The sequence below is a fragment of the Phocoena sinus genome, chromosome 14 (genome assembly GCF_008692025.1).
Source record: "Phocoena sinus isolate mPhoSin1 chromosome 14, mPhoSin1.pri, whole genome shotgun sequence".
In the NCBI taxonomy this organism is placed as follows: Eukaryota; Metazoa; Chordata; class Mammalia; order Artiodactyla; family Phocoenidae; genus Phocoena; species Phocoena sinus.
In genome coordinates, this window is record NC_045776.1 from 82154237 (window position 1) to 82177734 (window position 23498).

At 51.6% G+C, this 23498-nt stretch overlaps 1 protein-coding gene and 1 pseudogene across 2 annotated transcripts in view; both read left to right on the forward strand.

The window, feature by feature from the left end:
• Positions 1-19689, forward strand: part of BCL7A (BAF chromatin remodeling complex subunit BCL7A) — a 30884-nt gene extending 11195 nt beyond the window's left edge. Inside the window, exons 4-7 of one of the 2 annotated variants that reach the window (XM_032603603.1) lie at positions 1449-1545; positions 6118-6285; positions 13404-13588; positions 16796-19689. In XM_032603603.1, the coding sequence (XP_032459494.1) occupies positions 1449-1545; positions 6118-6285; positions 13404-13588; positions 16796-16867 (522 nt within the window). In that variant the 3' untranslated portion in view covers positions 16868-19689. The remainder of the gene's footprint in view (positions 1-1448; positions 1546-6117; positions 6286-13403; positions 13589-16795) is intronic. The other variant, XM_032603604.1, reaches the window with a different exon arrangement.
• Positions 4352-4554, forward strand: LOC116739381 (annotated as a pseudogene).
• Positions 19690-23498: the final 3809 nt, after the last annotated feature.

Consider the following 23498-nt stretch of genomic DNA (forward strand, 5'->3'; position numbering starts at 1 on the left):
AAGGGGTAGCTTTCCATGTTTTTGTTTTTGGTTGGGTTTTTTTGACCGCGCGGCATGTGGGATCTTAGTTCCCTGACCAGGGATCAAACTTTCCACGTCCCCTGCATTGGAAGCGCGGAGGCTTAACTACCTGACCGCCAACAGAAGTCCCTCTTTTCTTGTTTTCAAACACCCAGTAATGACGTGGTTACATCATTTTTTTTTTTTTTCTTCAGAACTCTTGAAAATTGTCTTCTCTTAAATAGGTAAAACACGTTACAAAATTCAATTGTTACTTTAAAACTCTTTTTTAAAACTAAAACGATTCACATGCCATAAAGTTCACTCTTTTAAAGTGTGCCAGTGAGTGTTGGTATATTTACAGCTGTGCAACCATCACCGCTGTAATTCCAGAACGTTTTTCATTACCCCGAAAACAAAACGCATACCCTCCCCAAGATCCTGGAAACCACCAGTCTACTTTCTGTTTCTATAGGTTTGCATATTCTTCACATGTTACTTTTTTTTTACAGTCTTATCTTTTTATACATCTGCTTCCCATCCCGGCTGAACACCTCCAACCCCATCCAGCTCTTTTCCTTGGAGACAACCAGTATTTGTTTATCCTTCCAGAGAGCTTGTGCACGCAAAACTACAAACACACGCTCATTTATGCTCTTCCTTTACCACCAGTGGCAGCATCCTGTTCACATGTTCTGCACCTTTCTTTAATACATCTTGGAGATACTGAAATATTTTAATATGTGAATATTTCTGCGGATCCTTCCATATTAGTACAGGAAGAGCTTGTACTTGGACTCTGTGATTGTCACATCCCAGTGCGTTGAGTGAATGTACTGTAATGTGTCTAACAAGTCTTTTACCAATGGACACAGTTAGGTTGTTTCCACAAAATTCCATTCCATCCGTAAAAAATGGAACCACGTACAAAAGCATCCCCTTGACCTTTCCCTCCTCCCCTGGGCTTTCCCTCCTCACCTGGTCCCCAGTGTCGGGCCGGAAGTCAGCTGACTGTCTTTGAGGAAGGCAGTCCCAGGGGCCTGAAGATGGTGGAAATGTGTGAGCTGTCTTTTCCATCCCTTACCTGGCATCCCTGTACTGTACCTGCTTCGGGCAGGGTGACCATGGCCTTTTCCCCAGAGGAAATTCCCACCAGCCAGGGTGTTTGCATACCTGTGGGGCTGGCCCCAGAAGCAAGGCAGCCTTACCCCCAGCCCCCCATCGCAGCCCCGGAAGCCTCCCCTCCACAGGGCTCCTTGATTCCAAAGCAGGTGAGGCTCCTCCTGGGACGTGTTCAAATGCGGGCCAGTGGAGCCCTCCAGAGCCCTGGGGGCTCCAGGATGAGTCAGCGGAATAAAATATTCATCTCGCTCCCCAGGGTCTCACTCGCGCGTGCACACACACACACAATTTGATGACTCGGTTTCTGCATCATTTTTCTCCTCCAGAAAAACAAGAACAAGAAAAAGGGCAAAGATGAGAAGTGTGGCTCAGAGGTGACCACCCCGGAGAACAGCTCCTCCCCGGGAATGATGGACATGCATGGTGAGCTCCCCGCAGCCAGCCAGCCAGCCGGGCCCCTCTCCTGCCCGCAGCACTTGGTTGTGTTTTTGTTTTACCAGCAGGTTTGTTCACATTCCAGTCGAGGGGTAGGAGGGCTGGGCAGGACCGGGAGGCTTCTGTGCCAAGGAGGAGGCTCAGCAGAGGAGAAGAAGCTGCTTTTCCTAGAGCAGCAAAGCCGAGAGTCATTAAATGAGCCAGAGACACAAATGTCACAGGACGTGTTCTGTTAGCCCCATGTGCCCAGGAAGTTTTTTGGGGGAATCTTATCTTTTTCCCTCCTGGGCCTGACGTATCATATGAATGATTCTTATTTCCTATTTCACTTGGGCTACTGGGAAGCTCTAACTGGATTTCTGACTTCATGTGAATCAGTCTGGGACCCTAGGACCTTCCCTTCTACATCGACTGCCTAACTTCCTTTGCTGTCTTGTTTCAAAAGTTGTAACCAGTGTCCCACTGATCAGATCCAGGCTGTTGACATGCTTTAGCCAGTCTGCAGTTCTGATGCTGCTGGTGGGTTTTTTTTTTACCTTTTTATCTGAGAGGAAAGGCACAAATCCTAAGTGTGTGGCTCCATGAGATGTTCACAAACTGCACACACCTTTGTCACCAGCCCAAATCAGGACAGAATGTTCCCGGCAATCCCCGTGTTGTCCCCTCCCGGTCATTCCCCAACCCACCATGGAAAACCACTACCTGACTTCTAACCTCAGAGAGTTGAACCAGAAGTTTCTAAAAAATTGAGTTTCTGATATTTATAAATCAGAAAATTTGCATTTCTCCCATCCTTTGAGAAATCAGATCTGCCAGCCCTTGGGCATGTTCTTCCTCGAGGCCACAGCCCACTGCAACAGGAGCAGCTGCCCCTGCGGGGAGAGCGTGGCCTCTCCAGGCCCACCAGGCTCACCTCCTGTTTTGTCCGCAGCCTGGCCCTGCCGGTCTAGGAGCTCCCAGCACTTGCCTTTCTCTGTCTTGATCCCAGCTTCAGTGTCTTTGTACTTCTGACCACCCAAGCCTTTTTGCGCAACAAGGTGATGTTAGATAAATAAACAAGTAAGTCAAGAGGGAATAGTGGTTGGATCTAGTTTGTAACCCTCCAGATCCAGGCTGTCTTACTCTGGGGGAAGGGAGGCCAGCAAACTTCCCCATTTGCCCAAACTGACTAGTCTGGAAAACAGTCACAAGCTCCAAGGGCAAGGAGTCTTGCTTTTTGCTGAATTGGCTTCAGAGAAGCACGGGGGGGGGTGTTCGCTGACAGTTAACGTGTCAAGAAAGTGTCTTACACACACACACACACACACACACCAACAACTGGCCGTATAATTTTAGTCGGGATGCATTTCATTTTCAGAAATAGGTATTTGAGTTGGGACGCACCCTGTCCCTCTGTCGCTGGTTAGCATCCCCACTCTCTGGGGACCGAGGAGGCCCCTGGCCTGGCTCAGTTTCAGTTAATTCATAGAATTACAGGTGAGAACCTTTTCGAGCAGAGGGCAGGATCCCACCTGGATTCTAATGTGACTCTCCTAGGATCTACCCATCATGGCGTGATCCTGGGCTAGGTACTGAACACGTAGCCTTGGGGTGGTAATGCCTACTTCACAAGGTCGTTATGAATATTGAATAAGATAATCCCTTAAAGGCCTTGGCGTATCAGTAGCTAACATCTAAGAAGCTGTCACAGTGTGCCAAGCATCTTGCTCAGCCCATTTTGGGCATTACCTCATTTAATCCTGGTGATGAGCCACCTTTGTACAGATGGTGAAGCTAAGGCTCGAGGAGGCGAAGTAACTTGTGCAGAGTTAGGAAGTTCATAAATGCCAGTGCGGGCATCTGCAGTCCTTTGGAGGAGGCAGAATTCAAGTTCACGGCCACTAGCCCAGAAAAATCTAGAATACTGAGCAACCCAGGTCCCCGACTCAGGAACCTTGCTCACCTTCCATTTTAGTACATGTGCAGCCAAGAAAGACCAAGTCCGCCTGCAGGGAGTGAAAGCTCAGGGAAAGCTATGGGCCTGGTTAGAGTTATCTGGAAGGCTACAGGCGGGAGGATGGCCACAGGAGGACATGAAGGGACAGGGCATCTGTCTCCAGGATCCACCTGAGGTCAGCCCAAGCATCAGGGTCACGCCGTTACCAGGTTACCAGGCAAGGCTCAGGGCAGCTGACTTGTTAAACATTAGTGCTTACTGTCTTTAATTAGCATGACCTAACGCTGGGACCCAGAGGTTGAGCCTCCGCCTTCTGTGCTTCCAACACACACGGCCATGTATCTTGGCATAGGAAGGAGGCTGAGATTTTCTCGAAAGGTAAATCGAGGGTGTTTATATCTTTTTTTTTTTAAGTCCCAGAATTCACGAGAGGATGCTTTTGTGTAATGAGCGCCCCAGAGTACACTTAAAATAAGATGCAATTTACCAAGTCAGGGCTGCAGGGCTGCCTGGCGCTTCCTCACCAGGTTGAGGTAGAGGAAAGACTCGGGGTTTGGGGCTGGGCAGACCAGCCCGACCCCGGGGCTCTGCTGCTGGGACTCAGTCTCCCCATCTGGGAGGTTGTTGATATTAAACGAGGTGACTGTAAATGCCCTGGCCTGGTGCCCGGCATGTAGTTAGGTGCCCTGGATGTGTCGATGTGCTTCTCGTTTTCTCTCCTCTCCTTCCTTCCCTGTCTGTTTCTTTCTTTCTCTCTCTCTCATTTTTACAAAAATGGCCTTGGTCCCAGGTGCACAGCATGGCCCAGGAAAGCAGGGTAACACCACATGGGTATCTGTAGTTTAAAATGACTCTTTGCTCGCTTCTCGGCCTTTCGGCTAAGGTCAAGTGTAGTATCTGTTCTTATCAGTTTAATATCTGATACGTCCTCCATCCAAGGACAATATATTGAATGGATTTTTGGAGCAGGCGGTTGGAATAGGAGCTTGCTATGTGTGGATGTGTGTCCCCTCCACACATCGACCTGGTATTGCAGTACCCCCAGGAATGGTGCACCCCCTTGGGGAATAACTCAGTGTCAAAAAGCAAACTGTGGGGCCTTCCCTGGCGGTCCAGTGGTTAGGACTCAGCACTTTCACTGCTGAAGGCCTGGGTTTGATTCCTGGTCTGAGAACTAAGATCCCACAAGCCTCACGGTGCGGCCAAAAAAATAATAAAATAAAATGACTCTTTGTGCCCAAGAAAGGGTGTCCAGGGCAAGGGGGGGATGTGCCCCAGGATCCCCAGCTTGGCCCCCCAGCTTAACCCCTAATGCCCTTGCCCAGCTAACTTTCTTCCCCTTTTCCTTTTTATTATGAAAAAATGTCATAATAGAGAATAGTAGAGAGAATAGTATGATGAAACCCATATGCCTACCCACCTAGGTTTTCATAACATTATGCTACATTTGCCTCATCTGTTTTTTTGAATGTGTTAAGTTTTTTAATTGAACTACGATTTACAAGTAAAAAAATGCACAGCTCTCGAGTGTAAAATTCAGGGAATTCTGACAATTGTATGCAACCCATGCCAGAAGATTTTAAAGTACATTTCCCCACGTCATGATTCTTAAGTCTGTACCTAAACACTTCAGCACGCATCACTGATAAATGACATTTCTATCTACCCACTGTACCATTATCACTCCTAAAAAAATTAATTCCTTACTTTTAAACTCCAGACTGTATTCAGATTCCCCATTTGTCCCAATATGTCTCTCAGAGCTGGCACATTCAAAACAGGGTACAGATAAATTCCATACGTCATGCTTAGTTGTTAGGTCTCTTAAATTTCTTTAATCTGTAATACGACCGTAATCTTCTCTGCTTCTCCTTTTATTTTTTTTCCTTTAGTTGCGTTGACTTGTTGGAAAGCCTGGGCCGGTTGTCCTGTAGAATATCCACTTTCTGTTGTGAACTTGTTGCCGTTTCTCTGCCTTTTATTTTGTATCAAGTGGAATTGGTCCACAGCTGGATCAGATCCGATGAAACGGTTTGACAATGCTGCCTTGTGGGACCACTTTGGCCTTTGCAGTGCTTCAGAGCCAGGCCCACAAGATGTCTGGTTTCTTCACCCAGAACAAGACCTCACGTGACCCCCAAAGATTTTGTTTTATTTATTTATTTTTGGCCACACTGCGTGGCATGTAGGATCTTAGTTCCCCGACCAGGGATCAAACCCAAACCTGTGTTGTGGGAGCTCGCATTCTTAACCACTGGACTGCCAGGGAAGTCCCCCTTTTTTTTTTTTTTTTTTGGCCCAAAGATTTTCAACGTGCCGGGCCACCGTCTGCGGTCGGCTGCCGCTAACACAGGAGTCCCCTCAGTGAGTCGGGGAGGGGGAGCTCAGATGAGCTTCCACCCTGCGCAGAACGTGTGGGGCGGCCCTGGGTGGGCAGCTCAGCGGCCTCAGGAGGAAGAGGTGTCTCCTCCCCCGGGAGAGCGTCCTGTAGGGCTGCGGGCAGCAAGGCCGGGGGGGGGGGGGGGGGGGGGGGGGACTGAGCCCCCCCCCACGCCTTGAGTCAGCAGCCGCGGCATTTCACGCTGTGGTTCTGTCGTGTCCCCCCACCCCCCCACCCCGTGCAGATGATAACAGCAACCAGAGCTCCATTGCAGACGCCTCCCCCATCAAACAGGAGAACAGCAGCAACTCCAGCCCCGCCCCCGAGCCCACCTCGGCCGCGCCCGGTGATGGCACCGACGCCAAGGCGGATGAGGCCCAGGCCGACAGGAAGGAGCTCCCTGGGGCCGAAGGTATGTGCCCTCAGGGGCTGGGCTCAGAGGGGGCCTCTCTCCCGCCAGCCTTCAGCCAGGCAGTTGGAAGGGTCTTTAAGGAGGTCCTGCCAAGTGCTGGCCCCCAGAAGGTGACGGTAGAAGAAAGGTAATGCCTGGAGCTCATATTCTTGAGGGGCAATTAAAAAGAATCATACAATGTAATATTTGGAAAATAAGTGCTTTGGAGAATTATAAAGTAAAAAAGGGGAGTGGGTTAGGGTTGCATTTTAAATAGGATGGTCAGGGAAGGCCTCACTGAGAAGTTGACATGAGAGCAAACGAGGCTCAGGTTAGGGGAGGGAGCAAGCCAGGTGGGAGAAGAACATTGTGGGCGGTGCAAAGGCCCTGTGGCAGGAGCGTGCTCAGCGTGGCTGGAGAAGAAGGCATGAGGGTCTCAACAAGCGAGATGAGGTCAGAGAGGAGGCGGGACCTCGAGTTTTGGGGCTCATAGGCCACTTCACAGACCCAGGTCTTTATGCTGAGTGAGACAGGAGCCCTTGGGAGTTTGAATGCCGTGATATGAAGGATCACCTTGGTTGCTGTGATTGAGGTCAGACGATGGGGAGGCCAGGGCGGAGGCAGGGAGACCAGCGAGGGGGCTACTGTAGTTGTCCAGATGGGAGAGGATGGTGGCTGATGAGGTGGTAAGAAGGGGTCTGACTGTGGAGGACGTGTGTATACGTGTATATGTGTATTTATAGGTTGGTTTATTTTGAGGCTTCTGGCTTCTTTTTATTTATTTGTTTAATCTTGAGTCTTCTATTTATTTATTTATTTTAATGTTTATTTATTTGGCTGCACTGGGTCTTGGTTGCAGCGCGCAAACTCTTATTAGTGGCACGTGGGATCTGGTTCCTCAACCAGGGATCGAACCCGGGGCCCCGTACGTTGGGAGCACAGAGTCTTAGCCACTGGACCACCAGGGAAGTCCCTCTGGATTCTCTTTAAATGAAAAAGTTTCCAGTATACAGAAAAATTGACCGAATAGTATAATACTCTCCTGTATGCCCACCAGCCAAACTCGTCAGTTGTTAATGTTTAATGTTTTGGGGTTTTTGGTTTTTGTTGGAGGGGGGTTGTGGTTTGGTTTGGTTTTTTTGTGTATTTTTGCTTTGCTTAAAAGTATTTTTTTCTGAGGCCATTTGACATTGAGTTGTAGACCTTATGACGTTTTGTCTCTAAACACTTCAGCATGCATCTTTTAAAAATAAGGACATTCTCTTACGTAGTCACGATGACCATTATTGCACCTAAGAAATTGAACAGTAGTCCCTGATTGTCTAATATCGAGGTGTGTTTTGGGGGCAGAGGTGAGAGTGTGTTCGATGGGCGGTGTGTGGGCTGTGAGAGAGGGGACTGGAGAGTGACTCTCGGCACCTGGAGGGACAGCCTTGCCCCCACCTGTGATGGGAGAGGTGGAAGGGCTGGGCCAGTGGGGTGTGGAGTGTGGAGGGGCAGGGCCAGGGCCATCTGGAGTGCCTGCAGATGCCCGAGTGCAGAGTTGGGGGTTCCAGGGAGAGGTCCGGGCCGATATGCTCTTACCTGGTGGGGCAAGGCAGCTGGCCTGGAGTCCGGGCTTCCAGATGCTTGGGGAGGGCGTGCATCTCCTTGGGAGAAGGCCGTCCTGTGTTGCGGAGTTCATTCACATCCCCTTCCGTTCTGTTCCACACACTTCACCCACGTCAGCCCCATGCAAAACTCCATGCCAGTCCTGGGTGACAGTCAGCTGAGTCCCACTCCTGACTCCCAAGAACTCATGGGCAAGACAAGCACTGAAGCTGAGAATTACAGTCTACAGAGGTCGCAGACAGACGAGATCGAGCATGTGGTGTGCGGGTGTGACCGTGGAGCCCAGTGGTGTTTTTATTTTTAATTGGAACTCGATGCCGAAATTTTTTTTTTTATTGGAGTAAAATTGCTTTACAATGTTGTGTTAGTTTCTGCTGTACGGTGAAGTGAGTCAGCTATATGTATACCTATATCCCCTCCTTGGACCTCCTTCCCCCCCATCTAGGTCATCACAGAGCACTGAGCTGAGCTCCCTGTGCTTTACAGCAGGTTGTCGATGCCGAAATCGAAAAGTTGAGCGATTTCACTTAAAATAAGATCGATTTCCAGCCTCTCTTAAAAAGTGGGAAGATCTGGCAATACTGGACCTGCATTTCCATTGAGCAGCAACCAGCTAGAGCAGAGATGTGGCTGCCTCTCCAGAGAGGGCCAAGAGGACCTACATTCACCAGTTACCACACTCCCCACCACGCCCTATTGTCTCCCTGACGCTGAGGCCAAAGGCAGTTGCCATGTATTACACCGTGAGATCACTGTTGTTTTCTGTTTTTGTTTGTTTGTTTTTTTGGCTATGTGGCTTGTGGGATCTTAGTTCCCCGGCCAGGGATTGAACCCAGGCAATTGGCAGAGAAAGCGCAGAGTCCTAACCACTGGACTGCCAGGGAATTCCCTGTTTTTCTCATTGTTGATTTAAAAGGAAAGTTAATATGTTTCTTGAACCTTTTTCTCTAGTAAGAGTGGAAAAGTAAAAGGCTGAGAGGTTGGGGGAATGCACATTTCTTTGAGGAAGAAGAGAATATTCCTTTAGATTTTCTTTACAAAGCTTATTTGTGTCGGAATTAAATATTTGTCTCATTCATGGCACTGCCTGGCCCCTAAGGGGGCTTTTGAGCTCACAGTGAGATGCAGTAAGGAGGTGCTGTCTGACTTAGTCTTAAAGGATGAGCAGAGATAGGAGGGAACTGAGCAACCCAGGCAGAAGGGACTGCAGGGCAGTGCCTGGGGACCTGCGGGGGAAGATGCCCATGTGCCAGGAGCACCTCTGTGAAGGGGGTGCAGGTAACCCTACACAGGGGAAACAACCATGAATTAGGATGCAGACTGAAGTGCGCCCCCAGCTCTCCAGGGTCGTCCCCCTCCTCAGGGCGGACCACTGCTGAGTCTGTTTTGTAGCCTTCCAGAGATAGTCTGCCCCTAGAAGCATCTGTATAAGATGATAACCTTTCTCTTTAGAACGCTTTCACTTAGCCATCACCATGGAGATAATTCCACGTTAGGACACACGGATTTGTCTTATTTTCTTTACCAGCCTATCATTGAATGACGTGAATGTGCCATGATTTATTTAAATAGTCCCCGCGTTGGTGGTCATTTGGGTTGTTTCTGTCTTTTTCCTACACCGACAGTGCTGGAGGGAGTCTTGTGTGCACGCCTCTTTGCTTCTTTGCTCAGGTGTGAGTGGGTGTGCAGGACGCGGCCCTGGAAGGGGGCTGTGGAGACGAAGGGCACGCCCTCTGTAGGCCCTGCGGGGTCGTCCTCCAGCGAGCCGGTGGGCGGAACGGCAGAGCAGGGCCTTTCAGCCTGGGCACTGTGGGCATGTGAGGCCGGATGAGTCTTTGCTGTGGGGAGTCCTGTGCATGGCGGGGTATTAAGAAGCACCTCTGTCGCTAGATGCCAGTAGCATGCCCCACCCCCAGTCGTGACACCAAAAATGTTTCTAGATGGGGCCAAATGTCCCCTGGGGGAGCAGGGGACAGAATCGTCCCCAGTTGAGAACTCTGTCCCAGGGACTTTGGCGCCGCCTTCTCCCGTGTACAGCACGTGGGCATCCCCTCTCGTTCCCATGGGGCCCCCCGCCCAGGCCTGGCGGGGGGGAGGTGCTGGGACGGGGCCATGGACACAGGACAGCTCGTCACATCTGAGCCGACCCTTGCTGGCCGAGTGGCCTGAGGCCAGCGGCATCACCTCCTGCGTGCCTTCCTGCTTCCTTGTTCATAAGATGAGACCAATAAAAGTTGCCTCTCCTCAGGAGGCTGGAAAGGAGGCGGGGCTCGCGGGGGTGGGGCAGCGGGAGGGCGGAGCGTTCCTGGGGGAGCTGGGGGCGGGGCCTGCGGGGCCAGGTGCGGACCACTCCTGGCTTCTTGCTTGCTGGGTTTGTTTGCTTGTTTGTTTTTGCATTGGGAGTCTTAACCACTGGACCGCCAGGAAGTCCCAGTGGCTTCTTACTTTCTGGCCATAGCCTCGTTTCTCCCATGTTTGGGGTGTGCGGCTGCTTTGCCCTAAAGGGTCCAGTAGAGCTCGGCAGCGGAATTACGTCTGGGGTCGGTGCTTCCATAACCTCTCCCTACCACCCACAGCCCCACGCCCCATCACAGGTGCAGGTGGGAGCCACACCGGGGTCCCTCCTGGCCGGGCCAGGCCTCTGGGCCGGCACAGTTGACCAGCTTTGACCAGGCGGGACCGCACTGGCGGTCAGGCCTGCCTGCCCACAGCCCGGGGCTGCCGAGCTCCTGCGGGAAGGACAAGAGGCGGACCCTCGGGCCTTCCCAGGTTGGGGCCTACTGCCTGCGGGACAGGGCGGGTTGGTCGCCAGCTGTTGACCTTGCTTTGAACTTGTTTACTGCTGAGTGAGTTCAGGGAATGACATAATGTCCAAACTCCCTGGACTAAATTTAGGCCCTCGGAAAATAATTTCCCCTGAGCTGGTTCCAGTGCTGTTGGGTTAAGAGAGTCAGGCCGCTGCAGCGAGGCCTGGAACGCTCCGCCAGCTCTAAGGCAAGTTCCCACTGCGCTCTTGGGCCGGTCAAGGGATTAGTGTGCCTTTCTGGGTGACCGGCCACCTTCATGATTTCTAAGCCTGCAACGGGGCCCTTACCTTCCTCTCCACTCTGCAAAGCCCACCGGGTAGGGCAGAAAAGGATCTGTAGTCACAGAGAAGGAGGACGATAACTGCAAAGGTTTGTTAAAGCAAACATATATTACGAACTAGAATATAAGGTTAACATGGATATTTTGTTTTTTTTAAATTGAGATGAAATTCCCGTAGCATAAAAGGAAGCATTTTAAAGTGAGCAGTTCAGTACCATTTAGCACATTTTAATGCTGTGCAGTCATCACCTCTGTCTGGTTCCAAACTGTGCTCATCACTCTAAAAGGAAACCCTGTATCTTTTGGCTGTCACTCCCCATTCCCCCCAGCCCCTAGCAACCACCAACCTGGTTTCCATCTCTGTGGACAGAGACAGAAACATTATCTGGACATTTCATATATATAAAGGGAGTCATGGAATATGTGACTTTTGGCGGACTTCTTTCATTCAGCGTCATGTTTTCAAGGTTCATCCACATTGTAGCCTGTGTCAGCGCTTCATTCCTTTTTATGGCTGAATAATATTCCATTGTGTGGATGGACCACATTTTGTTTATCCGTTCTTCCGTTAATTGACATTTGGGCCGTTTCCACCTTTTGGCCGTCGTGAATAGTGTCGCTGTGAGTATTTGTGTACAGGTGTCAGTTTGAGGACCTGTTTTCAGTTCTTGTGGGTCTATCCTACAAGTGGAATTGCTGAGTCGTACAGGAATTCTATTTTTAAATTTTTGAGGAACTGCTGTTACATGGATTTTAAAGGTAAAACTAAAAATATCAAAGATATGTCAGGTTTATGGGGAGTTTGTTTCTCTGCCCTAGATAATCCCTCATTTACTCCCACCTGGGATTATTTTGCTGCTTGGATACTTCTGTCTTTCCATTTAATCCTCACAGCGGCTCAACGGGGCAGCTACTGTCAACCTTGACTTTACGGAGGGTGAGGGATCTGAGACCCAGGAACAAGTGGCAGAGGCAGTATTAGAACCCAGGTCGGTTTCTAGACCCTGTGTCCCCCTCCCCAGACACCAGCTTGTAGGTGTAGCCCAGGGGCCTCAGTGAGGTGGACCCCTGACCCTCCCCATGGTGGCAGGAGAACCCAGCTCAGACCCTGGTGGAGTGTCAGGTTTCCTGGCACTGCCCTGAGCGATCAGGACTGCTGGTTTAGGGGAAGTGAGAGCGTGTGTTAACCGAAGCTCCCCTGGGCTCCCCTGGGATGGATGGGCTGAGGGTCAGCCTCCTTGGGAGGAGGGCTGCAGCTCCTTCCCGCCCTGTCCCCAGCCCTGTGTGCCCTGCTGTCCTCAAGCCCTGGAGTGCTGCCTGCTTTCCCCCATTTCCCCATATTGCTTGCCTGCTTTAGAACTTAAGCCTGGAATTTTTTTTCCCCTTTGTTATGCCTCTGCCTCAGAAACCCCAGAAAGTAAGGCGTTCTTGAGTATTTTAGCGCACTTTTTACACATTAGGGTGACATATGTCGTTGGTGTCTTGAATGCAAGCAGAGCTGAGCCCTGGGCGTGATGTGGCTGCTCCCTCCCTGCGCTCTGTGCCCCAAATAAACTTCAGGTACGCGGGCCGTTCCCCCTTCTTCCAAAGCCGCATCACCTCACACAGCCCGCTAAGGCCTGCACCTTCCTTCTGCTGAAGGAACATGGTGGGGGGAGCAGGGAGACCAATGCACGAGAAACAGCTCAAACGACTGGCGAAACGGGACTCATTAAATAAGTGATTGCTTGATGGAATGCTGTGCGGCCATTTTGGAGGCTCTTGTATTTACGGAATTTTTGAGGACATGTATTTTGGAGAAAGTCTTCCAAAATACTATGAGATCCCTAGCTGGGGAGAGTGTAGAACTGTATGCATGTAGGGAGAAAACATCTGGAAAGATGCCTCCTCTAAATCCTCTAAAATGTTAGTGGCGTGGTAGCTGTGGATGACAAGATAGTTGGTGATTTAATTTTTTTCTGTATTTTCTGTTTCTTGCAATGACAATCCGAAAAATATCCATATTATGAAGAGAAATGTTTACAAAGGGGCAAGTTACCTCTGTGGATTCCCCAGCTGGAGAAGGCAGGCTCCCTAAAGGAAGAGGGAGGAGTCAGCAGCCATGTTGGTTGGAGCGTGCTGTGTCCACCAGAGGGCGCCAGGTGCACGCAGCACAAAGCATCCTGTAGCATCCTTTAGGGGGCCTCTCAGGGCATTTGGTAGGTAATAGGTGTACAAGGGGAAGGGTCAGAGGCCACAGGGCTAGAGTGGGGCCTGGCTGCTTAAAATGAGATCCCTAAGAATAAGCAAGACACTTCCCAAGCCCCCCAGCCTCCTTGCCGTCCTGACAGACTGCCTGGCCGCAAAACTACCCAATTCCAGGTATTTTTAGTAGTTGGTCCATCTGGCTCCGCATCTCCCGTGTCTGAAAACAGCTTCTGTCGTCTTGCTTTTTCCCTCAGATGCTTCTGACGAGCAGAATTCACAGTCTTCAATGGAAAACTCGATGAACAGTTCAGAGCAAGTAGAGCGGCAGCCATCTGGAGATGTGGGTCTGGCCGCAGAGACATCCACAATCTCTCAGGTACCTCGGTCGAGGTCTCAGAGGGGCAGCCAGATCGGCCAGGAGCCCGCTGGGGTGTCGGGGGTACGTCAAAAGGCGTTTTGCTGTTCTGTTTCGTTGTTTGCTCTTTGGACGATTGGAACTGTCTGGTATTCATTGAGCAGGATGTGTGAGCATCCTTCTGTGTCTGAGCTGGTCACTGGGGCCCATGGGGAAGGAGGAGACACACGGGTCTGGCCCTTGGGGTGCGTTCTTTATCCCAGCCCCAGCCTCACCACTTTGTTTATTCGGGTCCACAAAAGCACTGCCCGGTCTCAGTGACCCAAAGTCAACTTCCCTTAGAGCTGGGAAGATAAGACTTCAAAATCCTAAATGCCCGATGAATCATCCTTTGGAATTTCACGGCTGACAACACTCCCCCTGCTCGGACCCCTTTCTGGGTCATCACCGTTTGCCACAATCTGGTCTGAATCAGACAGTGCAGACTCAGGTGGCTTTGTGGACAGGAGGAAATGTCCCGGGTTCGAATCCCAGATCCTTCACTTGGCACACATGAGCCTCAGTATCTCCAGCTGCTAAAATGGGATCACGGAACTGTCTTTTACCATCAGCCCTCTGTGCTTATCTAAGAGGTCTGAGGACTCAGGTATCAAAACTTCAACTAATAAAACTGTTTCCACTTTGCTGAGTATTTTCATACCTGGGGAGAAATTGACAAGTAGCAGAAAGAAGTCTATACTTCTGTTTGTCTGTACTCTGGGGAGCCTTCAACCAGGCCTTCCACAAAGGAAAGTGCCTCTCAGATTTTCACGTCTCCATACCCTTGGATCTGCAGCCCCCTTTCAGCCTATAGAACACCCTTCCAAAGGCCCAAAGACCCAGAGGTGGTGTTGATGAAAGATGTCTTTGCAGTGGCAGAAAATCGGCCACAACCTAAGTGTATTGGAAGGCTTAAATAAATCTGGGGTCATGGATAAAACAGCCTGCTATGCAGCTGTTAAAAAGAGTGTGTTGACCCAGGTACAGATAGAGAACAAAGAAATATTCTCACAATGTGAAACGAAAAACACAAGACAGAGCCTCGAGCATAGCACGAGCCCATTTGATTAAAACTACGATACAAGTCAAAGCCTCATGTAGATAGAGCTGGTAAAACCAAGAAGCAGCTGGGGTCTCCTGGCCTCTTGAACTCAGTGGAGGAAAGATAGCTTGAAACCTTGATCCACACCCTGGGGGCATGTAATGCTTTCCACTGACATCTGAAAAGTCCAGGGGTCTTCCATTCTAACACGCCTCCCCCACTCCCATTTCCGGGGACCCAGACCTGAAATGGGATCTCTTCTGCCGTTTTCCTGCTCACATAGACATGCCACCTGTCTCCAGAGCTGCGAGGTTTGTGAGCAAGGCGAAGGGTGCGCCGCACTAAAGCAAACAGCTTGGCATTGGTGTTCAGCCATTCCTGTTTAAAAAAAGATAAAAGCCTCCCCGTCCCCTTTCTCAGCCCTTCCCTCCTGCCCTCTCCCTTACGCAGGACAGTTGTCCTGTCTCCGGAGTCCACTCCCAAACTCACATACTGTCCCCCACCGCGCCCCCCATGCAAGTGCTCTGCAGACACTTCACCTGAACGGGATCCACCTTCCCCAGAAGGCACGAGCTTTTAGCACTTTCATAAGGAAAAGGGAGGGGTGCCTCCCTGCCGTACCTGCTCTCAGGGTTTTCCTCAAGAAACTCATACACATCCTACATCAAGGCCCAGGGCTCTCTCTGTTTCACATTTATTGGGTACCCACTGTGTGTCAGGCAGTAAGCTGGGTACGAGGTAGCCCGGGTGAGCCAGCAGACATGGTCCCCCAGCCCTCGCGGGGCTCACGATGGGTTCGGCGGGTGGGGGGGGCGGCGAGACACAGCCGGGAGACAGCAGACACAGGTGGGCCACGGTTCATGCCGCAGGAGGACGGGAGCGGGTTGGTGAGGAGATGCTTAAGAGGAGCAGAGTGCCCCCCTGGACGGCGTAAGCGGGGGGCCGTGGAGGGCTGAGAAGTTAGGGAGGCGAGGGCAGGCTTTCTAGGCAGAGGGGACCGAGGGTGCACAGGCCCGGAGACAGGAGCCGTCCTGAGGAGCGGAAGGGGAGGCTGGACGAGGAGGGCGGGACGGAGGGGAGAGCGGGAGGCCGCCTCTGCCTGGCGAGGAGCTGGGCTTCTGTTCTGAGGCCAGTGGGACAGCAGTCTATGTAGGATCGCTACTTTAAGAAGCTCTCTTGGGCTCTGCTCAAGGCCGGGTAGGGCGGCCGTGGAGCGGCTGCTGCACCAGCCAGATGAGGGTTGGAGGCTCAGGTGTGGACAGGGTGGCAGGCAGAGGGCAGAGGGGGTGGGCCGAGGGTCTCTGGAGTTGGAGTTGGGCGTGCGGGCATGGGGAGGAGGGAGGGCTCCAGGGTCCACTGTATCCCAGGCAGACAGTGGTGCTGTCGCCAGCTGTGGGAGCACCGGTTAGGATGGGCGAAGTCAGGAGCTGGATTCAGGTGGTGCGTCAGGTTGGAGCTGCCTGGGATGGTGGCGTGAGAAGGTCGAGGGAGAGGCAGACGAGTGAGCGTTGAACTTTTTTTTTTTTTTTTGCGGTACACGGGACTCTCACTGTTGTGGCCTCTTCCGTTGCGGAGCACAGACTCCGGACGCGCAGGCTCAGCGGTCATGGCTCACGAGCCCAGCCGCTCCATGGCCTGTGGGATCCTCCTGGACCGGGGCATGAACCCACATCCCCTGCATCGGCAGGCGGACTCTCAACCACTGTGCCACCAGGGAAGCCCTGAACTTTCTTTTTTTTGAGTCCTGGGACTTCTTGGGAATTTGGTGGCAACTGTGGACCCTTCCCCCAGAATAACAGACTTGTGTACATTCCACAGTGCTGAGTGTCTGCCCCGGGCCGGGCACCTGTGCTGAGCCCTGGCTGAGCAGTTGTTAACTGAGCCCTGGATGAGCAGTTGTAAACACGGCCAGGTTGGTCTAGGCTTCGAGCTTGCAGAGGTAAACCTGAAACTGCGGATATAATTACCCTGCAGCTAATGAGAGATTGGAAGACATGAGTGACATGGGCTTGGCGGACACAGGAGCAGCTTGGGTGTGAGGCTCCCCGTGGGTCCATGAACCTTTTTAAGTCCACGAAAGGGTCACAGGGTCAGAACCGCGGACACCCGCCCTTGGGTCCTTCCTGGGCTGATCTGCAACCTCCCGGCTGACCTGAGTCGCTTTCCTGGGGTCTCAACCTGTGTTTCTCTTTTCTTCTTCTTCCCCCAAGGATCTGGAAGGAGTGCCACCCTCCAAAAAGATGAAACTGGAGGCGTCGCAACAAAACTCCGAGGAGATGTAGACACCGAGTTCAGTTCTCTGATCCACTTCTCACGGGAGATGCATCAGCGGGCCTAATTCTAGAACAACCTCACCCGAGCAGATCCCTGTTGGGTGCGAAGGGAACTACTAACTTTTCAAGTTTACCAAGTGCAAATCCAAGAAAACCTAGAATGGCGTAACTTCTCAGACACTGAAGAACTTCTTGCTGTGAAGCAAAACACTCGAATCTTGAAGTGACTGTCCTGGGGAAGGCGGGGTCGACAGCTCAGGAGCGTCTGCACACTGTCTCTGAAGCCAAGATTACATTTGTGTTGCTGCTGTATTTTTTTTTTTTTTTTCCACTTCTCTATATAAGGATGTAAGCTATCTGAGGGTGGTACCGATCAGGAATTCACTTTTTCATCGGGGCTTTTCACTGTTCAACTGATTCCTTCCACTTTCTTTTTTTGTGCCTTGTGCCCTTGAGGTGACCTCTGGCATGTTTTCCTGGTTGTTTTGCATCTCCCCTTGCAAGTGCCCTCTTGGTTCAGTTCAGGCAGCCATTGCCCTGGTCCTCACATCTCTCTCCTCCCTGCCCCAGGACTTCAGCTGGAGCGGACCAGGCAGGGACAAGGAGAGCCCGAGGCTGCAGAAGAGCAGGACCTCCCCGGCAGCCTGACTTCCCGGTCCAGGGGGCTGAGGGACACACCCTGAGCCCCAGTTGGGGACAGCACCGGTCTCCAGGGTCCGAGGAGTCTCCGATGTCTGGGCACCATCCCCAAGGGCTTCCACAGAGCCCTTCGATTGTCTGGCACTTCTCCCTCTGCCGCCACCACACCGCGTCCTCCTGCACCTCCGAGGACGGACTGGCTTCTGCCGCTGACTGCAGGGTTGTCTCCTTAAGACGATAAAGGGGCAGAGGAGGCTGGGAGCAGAAGGGAGGAATAGCTGGTGCTGAACTTTCTCTCATAGGATGTTGCTTGGATTTCAAATCCACAGTCACCTGCTGCCCTCTGCTCGCCGCCCTCCCCCCCAGCTCCACCCGTCCCCACCTGCAGAGGAGGCGAGGTTGCAGTCGGCCAAAATCCAAAATCCATCCGCTTGCTTCTACATACGGTTCCGACTCCCAGAGCCAATAGTTGGATCGTGTCTCATTCCTGGATGCGCCGACGCTCCCAGACGCTGCCACGGGGGAGCGGGCCTTGAGGGTTGGACCTCGAAGGCCAGAAACGAGGCACCGAGGACCTGGAGAGCTTTGCACTCCTCCAGAAAGGGGCAACCGGGTCCCTCCCCTGCCTCCATCCCCTGCCTGCACTGGGACAGCTTCATCTCACTAAAATGGAGATGCCCCCCCCCACCCCCGCCCCTTGGACAAACTGCCTAATTGTTTGGTTCTGAGGCCTGGTTTGCTCTTAATTCCTACACGGACTCCTCAGACCTTAACCCTTTTCCTGAGCTTTCTTTACTGCACTGGAGTTCCAACTCCCTTTGAGTTGTATGGCGGGGAGGGAGGGGGGTTTGTTGGTGGTTTTATTCTTTTTTTCTGTTTGTTTGTTTTTGTTTTGGCTAATTGGTGCATATTCAGGTACCACCTTGTTCCCATGTGGATCTCTCTCCTGACCACCATGGGGAGTGTCTGCCAGATTCCATTTTCTAAGAGTGTCTGAGGGTGAGGCTCTTATTTGCTTTTTAAGGGAGCCAATCTATTTCCTGCACTTCAAGAAGAATCAAAATGTTCCTGAATTTCAAATACCTCATGCAAAAATGTCTCCTGAAACAAGGGAAGAAAAAAAAAAACGAACTTTGAAAATCTTAATGTTGAAGTTAGCGATGCCGAAAGGTTTCTGTCTTAAAAAAAAAAATCCTTATCAATTTCACCCCTCAGGCAGGCAGTTCTGCGGAGAACTGTGTCCTGCGTTACCTCTCAGCGTATCTCAAGGCGGCTTTACCTCCAGACCCTATAGAGTTAGAGTTAACTTTTTCCTTTGCAGCAAAACTCCATTTGGATGAAAGATGAATTTGGATATTTATTTCCTCTTCTTTTTTGGGAAACGAGAGGTTACAAGCAAGACAGCTGAAGGAGAATCACACACACATCCGTGGAAACAGCAGGGTCCTCTCGACAGGCAAGGGGAGTGGACACGGTTAAGGATGAACGATTAGGACACCCAGGATACGAGGCTGTCATTAGTTTTTCTCTGAAGTGCCTGAAGGTAGGAATGGGCCGGGGGTCGGGACCGACGGGGCCCCTCCACGGCCATGCCAGGCAGAGCGCCAGTGGCCCTGCACTCCATCCACGCCGGCCGGGAAGGCCTTCCACGCGGGATGATGAGACTGCAAAAATCCAGACGTGCTTCCTTCCCCGACGCGGCTCGCTCCTCAGCCGCCGTTCCCCACCCCTCGCCCCCAGTCCCACCACAGAATCTAAGACCTTTCAGCCGGCGAGCCAGAGGCGGGGGTCCTAAGCGAATGCCTTCCGCGGACACCAGGCCCCGCGGCCTAAAGGGCTCCCGGGGCAAACTTACTCCCCGAAAAACTTGAAGTTGGGGATGCTGCAGCTACACATTCCACAGAGTGCTGGCACTTACCCCCATAACCCGAAGGCAGTAGACTGACTCAAAGGGTGGTGACCTCCCATTACCAACGATGTCATGGTTTGGAATGTTCGTTATCAGCCAAGGACCTGCTTAGAGGTATAAAGACCTTTTTTCACTGTTACCTAATTTTTTTTTCTTAAGATTTTTTTTTTGGTGTGTTGTACAGCAGTATAATTTTTCACTTATTTATTCCATCAGTAGATATGGTTTGTACAATGTACAGTGGTTCCATTTCAGAAAATAAAAACTCAGATCATGAACACGATGCGATTTTTGTAGCATCATGATCCAGTGGATGGTGAGAAGGTCCCCCACCGGCTGGCGTCTCCTGCACGGCCACGTGGCCCTGACTTTGTACACAGCTTGCACACAGGCACTGTGGCCTCCGCCTCCCGTGGTCGGTCGTGATAGCTGCCATCATTAAGCACCAGCTGGATGCTGTGGGCGGGTGTTGTTTGCCATCTTATGCAGACAGCCTCTTGCCGAGTCAGAGCCCCGGTGTAGATTACAGCCACGCTTGGCCCCCCAGCCTGGATCCTGGCCCAGGACACAAGTTTGCTGCGTCCCTGACTTTGGGAGGCTCTGGCCCATGGCAGGGACTCTGAGGTGTCAGTTCACAAGCGGCTTTGTCTTGACTTGTCTTAACTCGTGGTCAGGCTGGAGGCAGAGCTGCCCCAGGGCCCTTCTCCCACACCCCACTGCCCACCCCCAGCAACTCAGGCCCTTTCTCCCACTCAGCTCAGACTCCCTCCCCCAGTGGACTTTTTCCTTTCTTCTCTGTGCAGTCTCTCCTCTTCCAACTCTCGCACCTGAAACCGGGCCCTGGGGGTGGGACGATTGTTCTAGTGGAGGCCTGTGCTAAGTCACCCATGTTGACCATTGACCGACCTGCGGGCAGATGTTCTCTCCTTTTTGTTTTGTCTGACTCTCTTCCCCACCCCATTCCTTTTTAACATGTTCCAGTGTTTTTACCGGGATTGGTTCCTCAGCAAAATAAACTGATACAGAAAGTTCAGCCTGACAAAACACAAATTATAGGGGCCTTGTTTGCTTAACAACAAAAAAAAGTACCTTAGCGGGCACACTTTCACTCTCTGCTCCTGTGCTCTGTTCCCTGAGTCTCAGTCTCTGGATGAAGGTCCCTTCCTTCCAGACTTGTCTCTCTGGATCTCCCCCCTTCTCTCTGCCACTCTTGTCTCTACCCCCCTGGGTCTCTGTCTCAGGCATTCAGCTTTACCTTCTCTGTCTCAGCTCCCTGTCTGTCTCTGTGGAGGTGTCTGACTTCTCATCTCCCTCAAGGAGCAGTTGTGCCCAAGGGCGGGAAATTTAGGCTTTACAGGCCTTCGTTGAGCACCATCTGTGTACTGGGCCCTGGGCAGCAGTGACTCAAACTTGACCCTTTCTCTCTAGGCAGTTAAGCTGGTGCATTAGGATGCCCAGCACAGTTTGGAATTGGGGGGGGGAGGTGCATTTTGATGGCAGGGATCAGGGAGGCTCCTAGGATGGTGAGGAAATCCAGGCATGGAGCTAAGAAGCTCATTTTTCCTTGTGGACGCTAAGGAGTGGTTGGAGGTTTCTGAGCCAGGGCTCTGCTAGACTGGGGGCAGTGTTGCTAGTGAATGGCATGGATTGGAAAAAGCCAGGCTGGAGGTGGGGGCAGGGCAGCTATGGAACTGGACAGTAGGTCAAGCAGGAGGTCAGGAGTTGGCAAGAGGGCCCGTGTGCCCGCAGGTGATGTGAAGGCAGTCAGCACTGCAGCCAGGTAGGGTGGGGACAGGTTGGGGAGGAGGCAGGCAGAGAAAGCTCTAGTCCAGGTCCAAGACTGGACCAAGATAAGTGTCATAGAAGTCCATGGTTGAGCTGAGGAGGGATTATAATCCCTGAAGACCAAGTCTACCCCCCACACCTGTCTGGTGAGGAATGCATATTTTCCTCCAGAGGATCATAGTAGACACTGGTTGTCTTTGCCAGTTGCATTCCCTTCTTCCAGTAGGGGTCTCCCTCACGTACTCTCAGTCTCAAGTCTGGCCAAGTGACCCAGGCCCCTCCCCCTGGCAACAGCAGTTGGGTCAAGGATGATCACATGACCTAAAGTGGCCCAATGAGAGTCAGCCCTGGGATTTTTGTGGGAACTGTTGGGAAAGAGTTCTGCTAGAGTGTTGGCTGGAGTTGTTAAATGGAGCCGCTGGGGCCACCTTCGCTCCAAGGTGGGGAGAAGCCTGCCTGAGAATGAAGCCAACACAGGAGAGTGTTGAAAGATGGTGAGTGTGAGCCTCCTGAGAGCAGCATTTGAGCACTGGGACCCAGCCAGCCCTGAAGCCAGCCTTCCTCCTGAACTTTTCTATTTTGTGAGCCAATAAATGCCCATGATAGTTTAGGTCAGTTTTCACTGGGCCTTTCCCCACCTGAGCCCCCACCCCTCTACCCAAGGGCTTGGAGAGTCTCCTGGACAAATCCAGAAAGAGGGATGGTTGCTAAGATGGTAGCTCTGACTCCTGACTGGGTGTCATTTTCTTGGAGGGAGTGTCTCTTTCCTCCAAACTTTGCCCTTTCAATGCTCCCATATGAGAAGAACTTGGAAGTTTCACAGCTGATGACAAACAAGGAAATAAGCAGAGACTAACATGGACCTGTTTTGGACTTCTGAAGCAGCCCCTTCTAGAATCCTCAGAACTCCAGCACTTCAGAGCTGTGTGACCTCAGGTAAGTATCTTAACCTGTCTAGGCCCCAGCTTCCTCATCTGTAAAATGGAAAGAATAATTGTGCCTACTCAGGTTGCTGTGAGGATTAATACATGTAAATTAATAAGTACATGTAAAGTGCTCGGGACAAGCCCTGGCACATAGTAAATCTCAGTGTTAGCTGCTGTTGTTATTACCATTGTAGTTATTATCCTCAGGCACATCTAGACTCCAGAAACCCAGCTGCTAGCAAATGAAGCACAGGGACAGGCATAATCGCCCACTCCCAGCTGCTTTGGGCTTGCGCTCTGAGTTACACTTTGCTCCCTGAAGACTCACCTCTCCCCCAAATGATTGACACTGGAGTTATCCACCAAGCTCGCCCCCTGTGATCCAGAGCCTGAGTGGTGCCTTGTGGGATGACTAGAAGCCCACCAGGAAACAGGCAGAAGGGAAGACATTCCTGGTCGAGGGAAAGGCTTGAGCGAAGGGCTGGAGATTTGACAACACATCCCCGCTGCAGGCACTGGCTGCTCTATAAGACACGCCCAAGCAAGGAACTTCAGGCCCGGGTCTCAGAGGAACAGCTCACTGGGGACTCATTTTTCCAGCCTCTCTCCTTTACCATTGCTCTCCCTCCATAGGCTCTGGGGGGGAAAGGCCTCTGGAAGGCAAGGACCAGATGTGGTGCCAGGCCCGTGGATCCTGTCTCCTTCTGGGGTACCGCTGGGTACACTGGTGCCCGTGGATGCACTGGATGACTTGGAGTCAGTGGCTTGATCCCTTTAGACTTGGCCAGAGATAACAATCTGCTTTGCATCAAAGAATCTCAAGAGACTCTTAAATCCCGCTTTTCTCCCTCGGGGCTCTCTCAGTCATGAGCTCATTTGACCTCCTTGTCACCCTGGATAGTAGTTTAGAGCAGGGATCAGCCTCCCCATTATACAGATAAGAAAACTGAGGCCAGGGAAGTGACTGAACAAAGGTCCTGCAGGGACTCAGTGAAGAAGGCTTTGGAACCCAGCCTGTCTTCCACTAGACCAGGGGTCAGCAGATCCGGCCTGCCAGCTGTTTTTGTAAATAAAGTTTTATTGGCACACAGCCATGCTCATTCACTTACATATTGTCCCTGACTGCTTCGATGATACAACAGCAGAATTGAGTAGTTGCTACAGAGATTGGCTTGCAGAGTCGAAACTATTTACCACCTGGCCCTTTGCAGAAAAAGTCTGCCAACCCCTGCACTTGACCACAGTTTCCTGTTGAAACATTGTGTGGCTGAAAGAATATGATAATAATAGTGATATTAATGATAATAATAATTACCTACTATGTGCCAGGCACCATGCAAGACTTTCCTGAATTTTTTATTGATATGAAAGGGCATAGCTC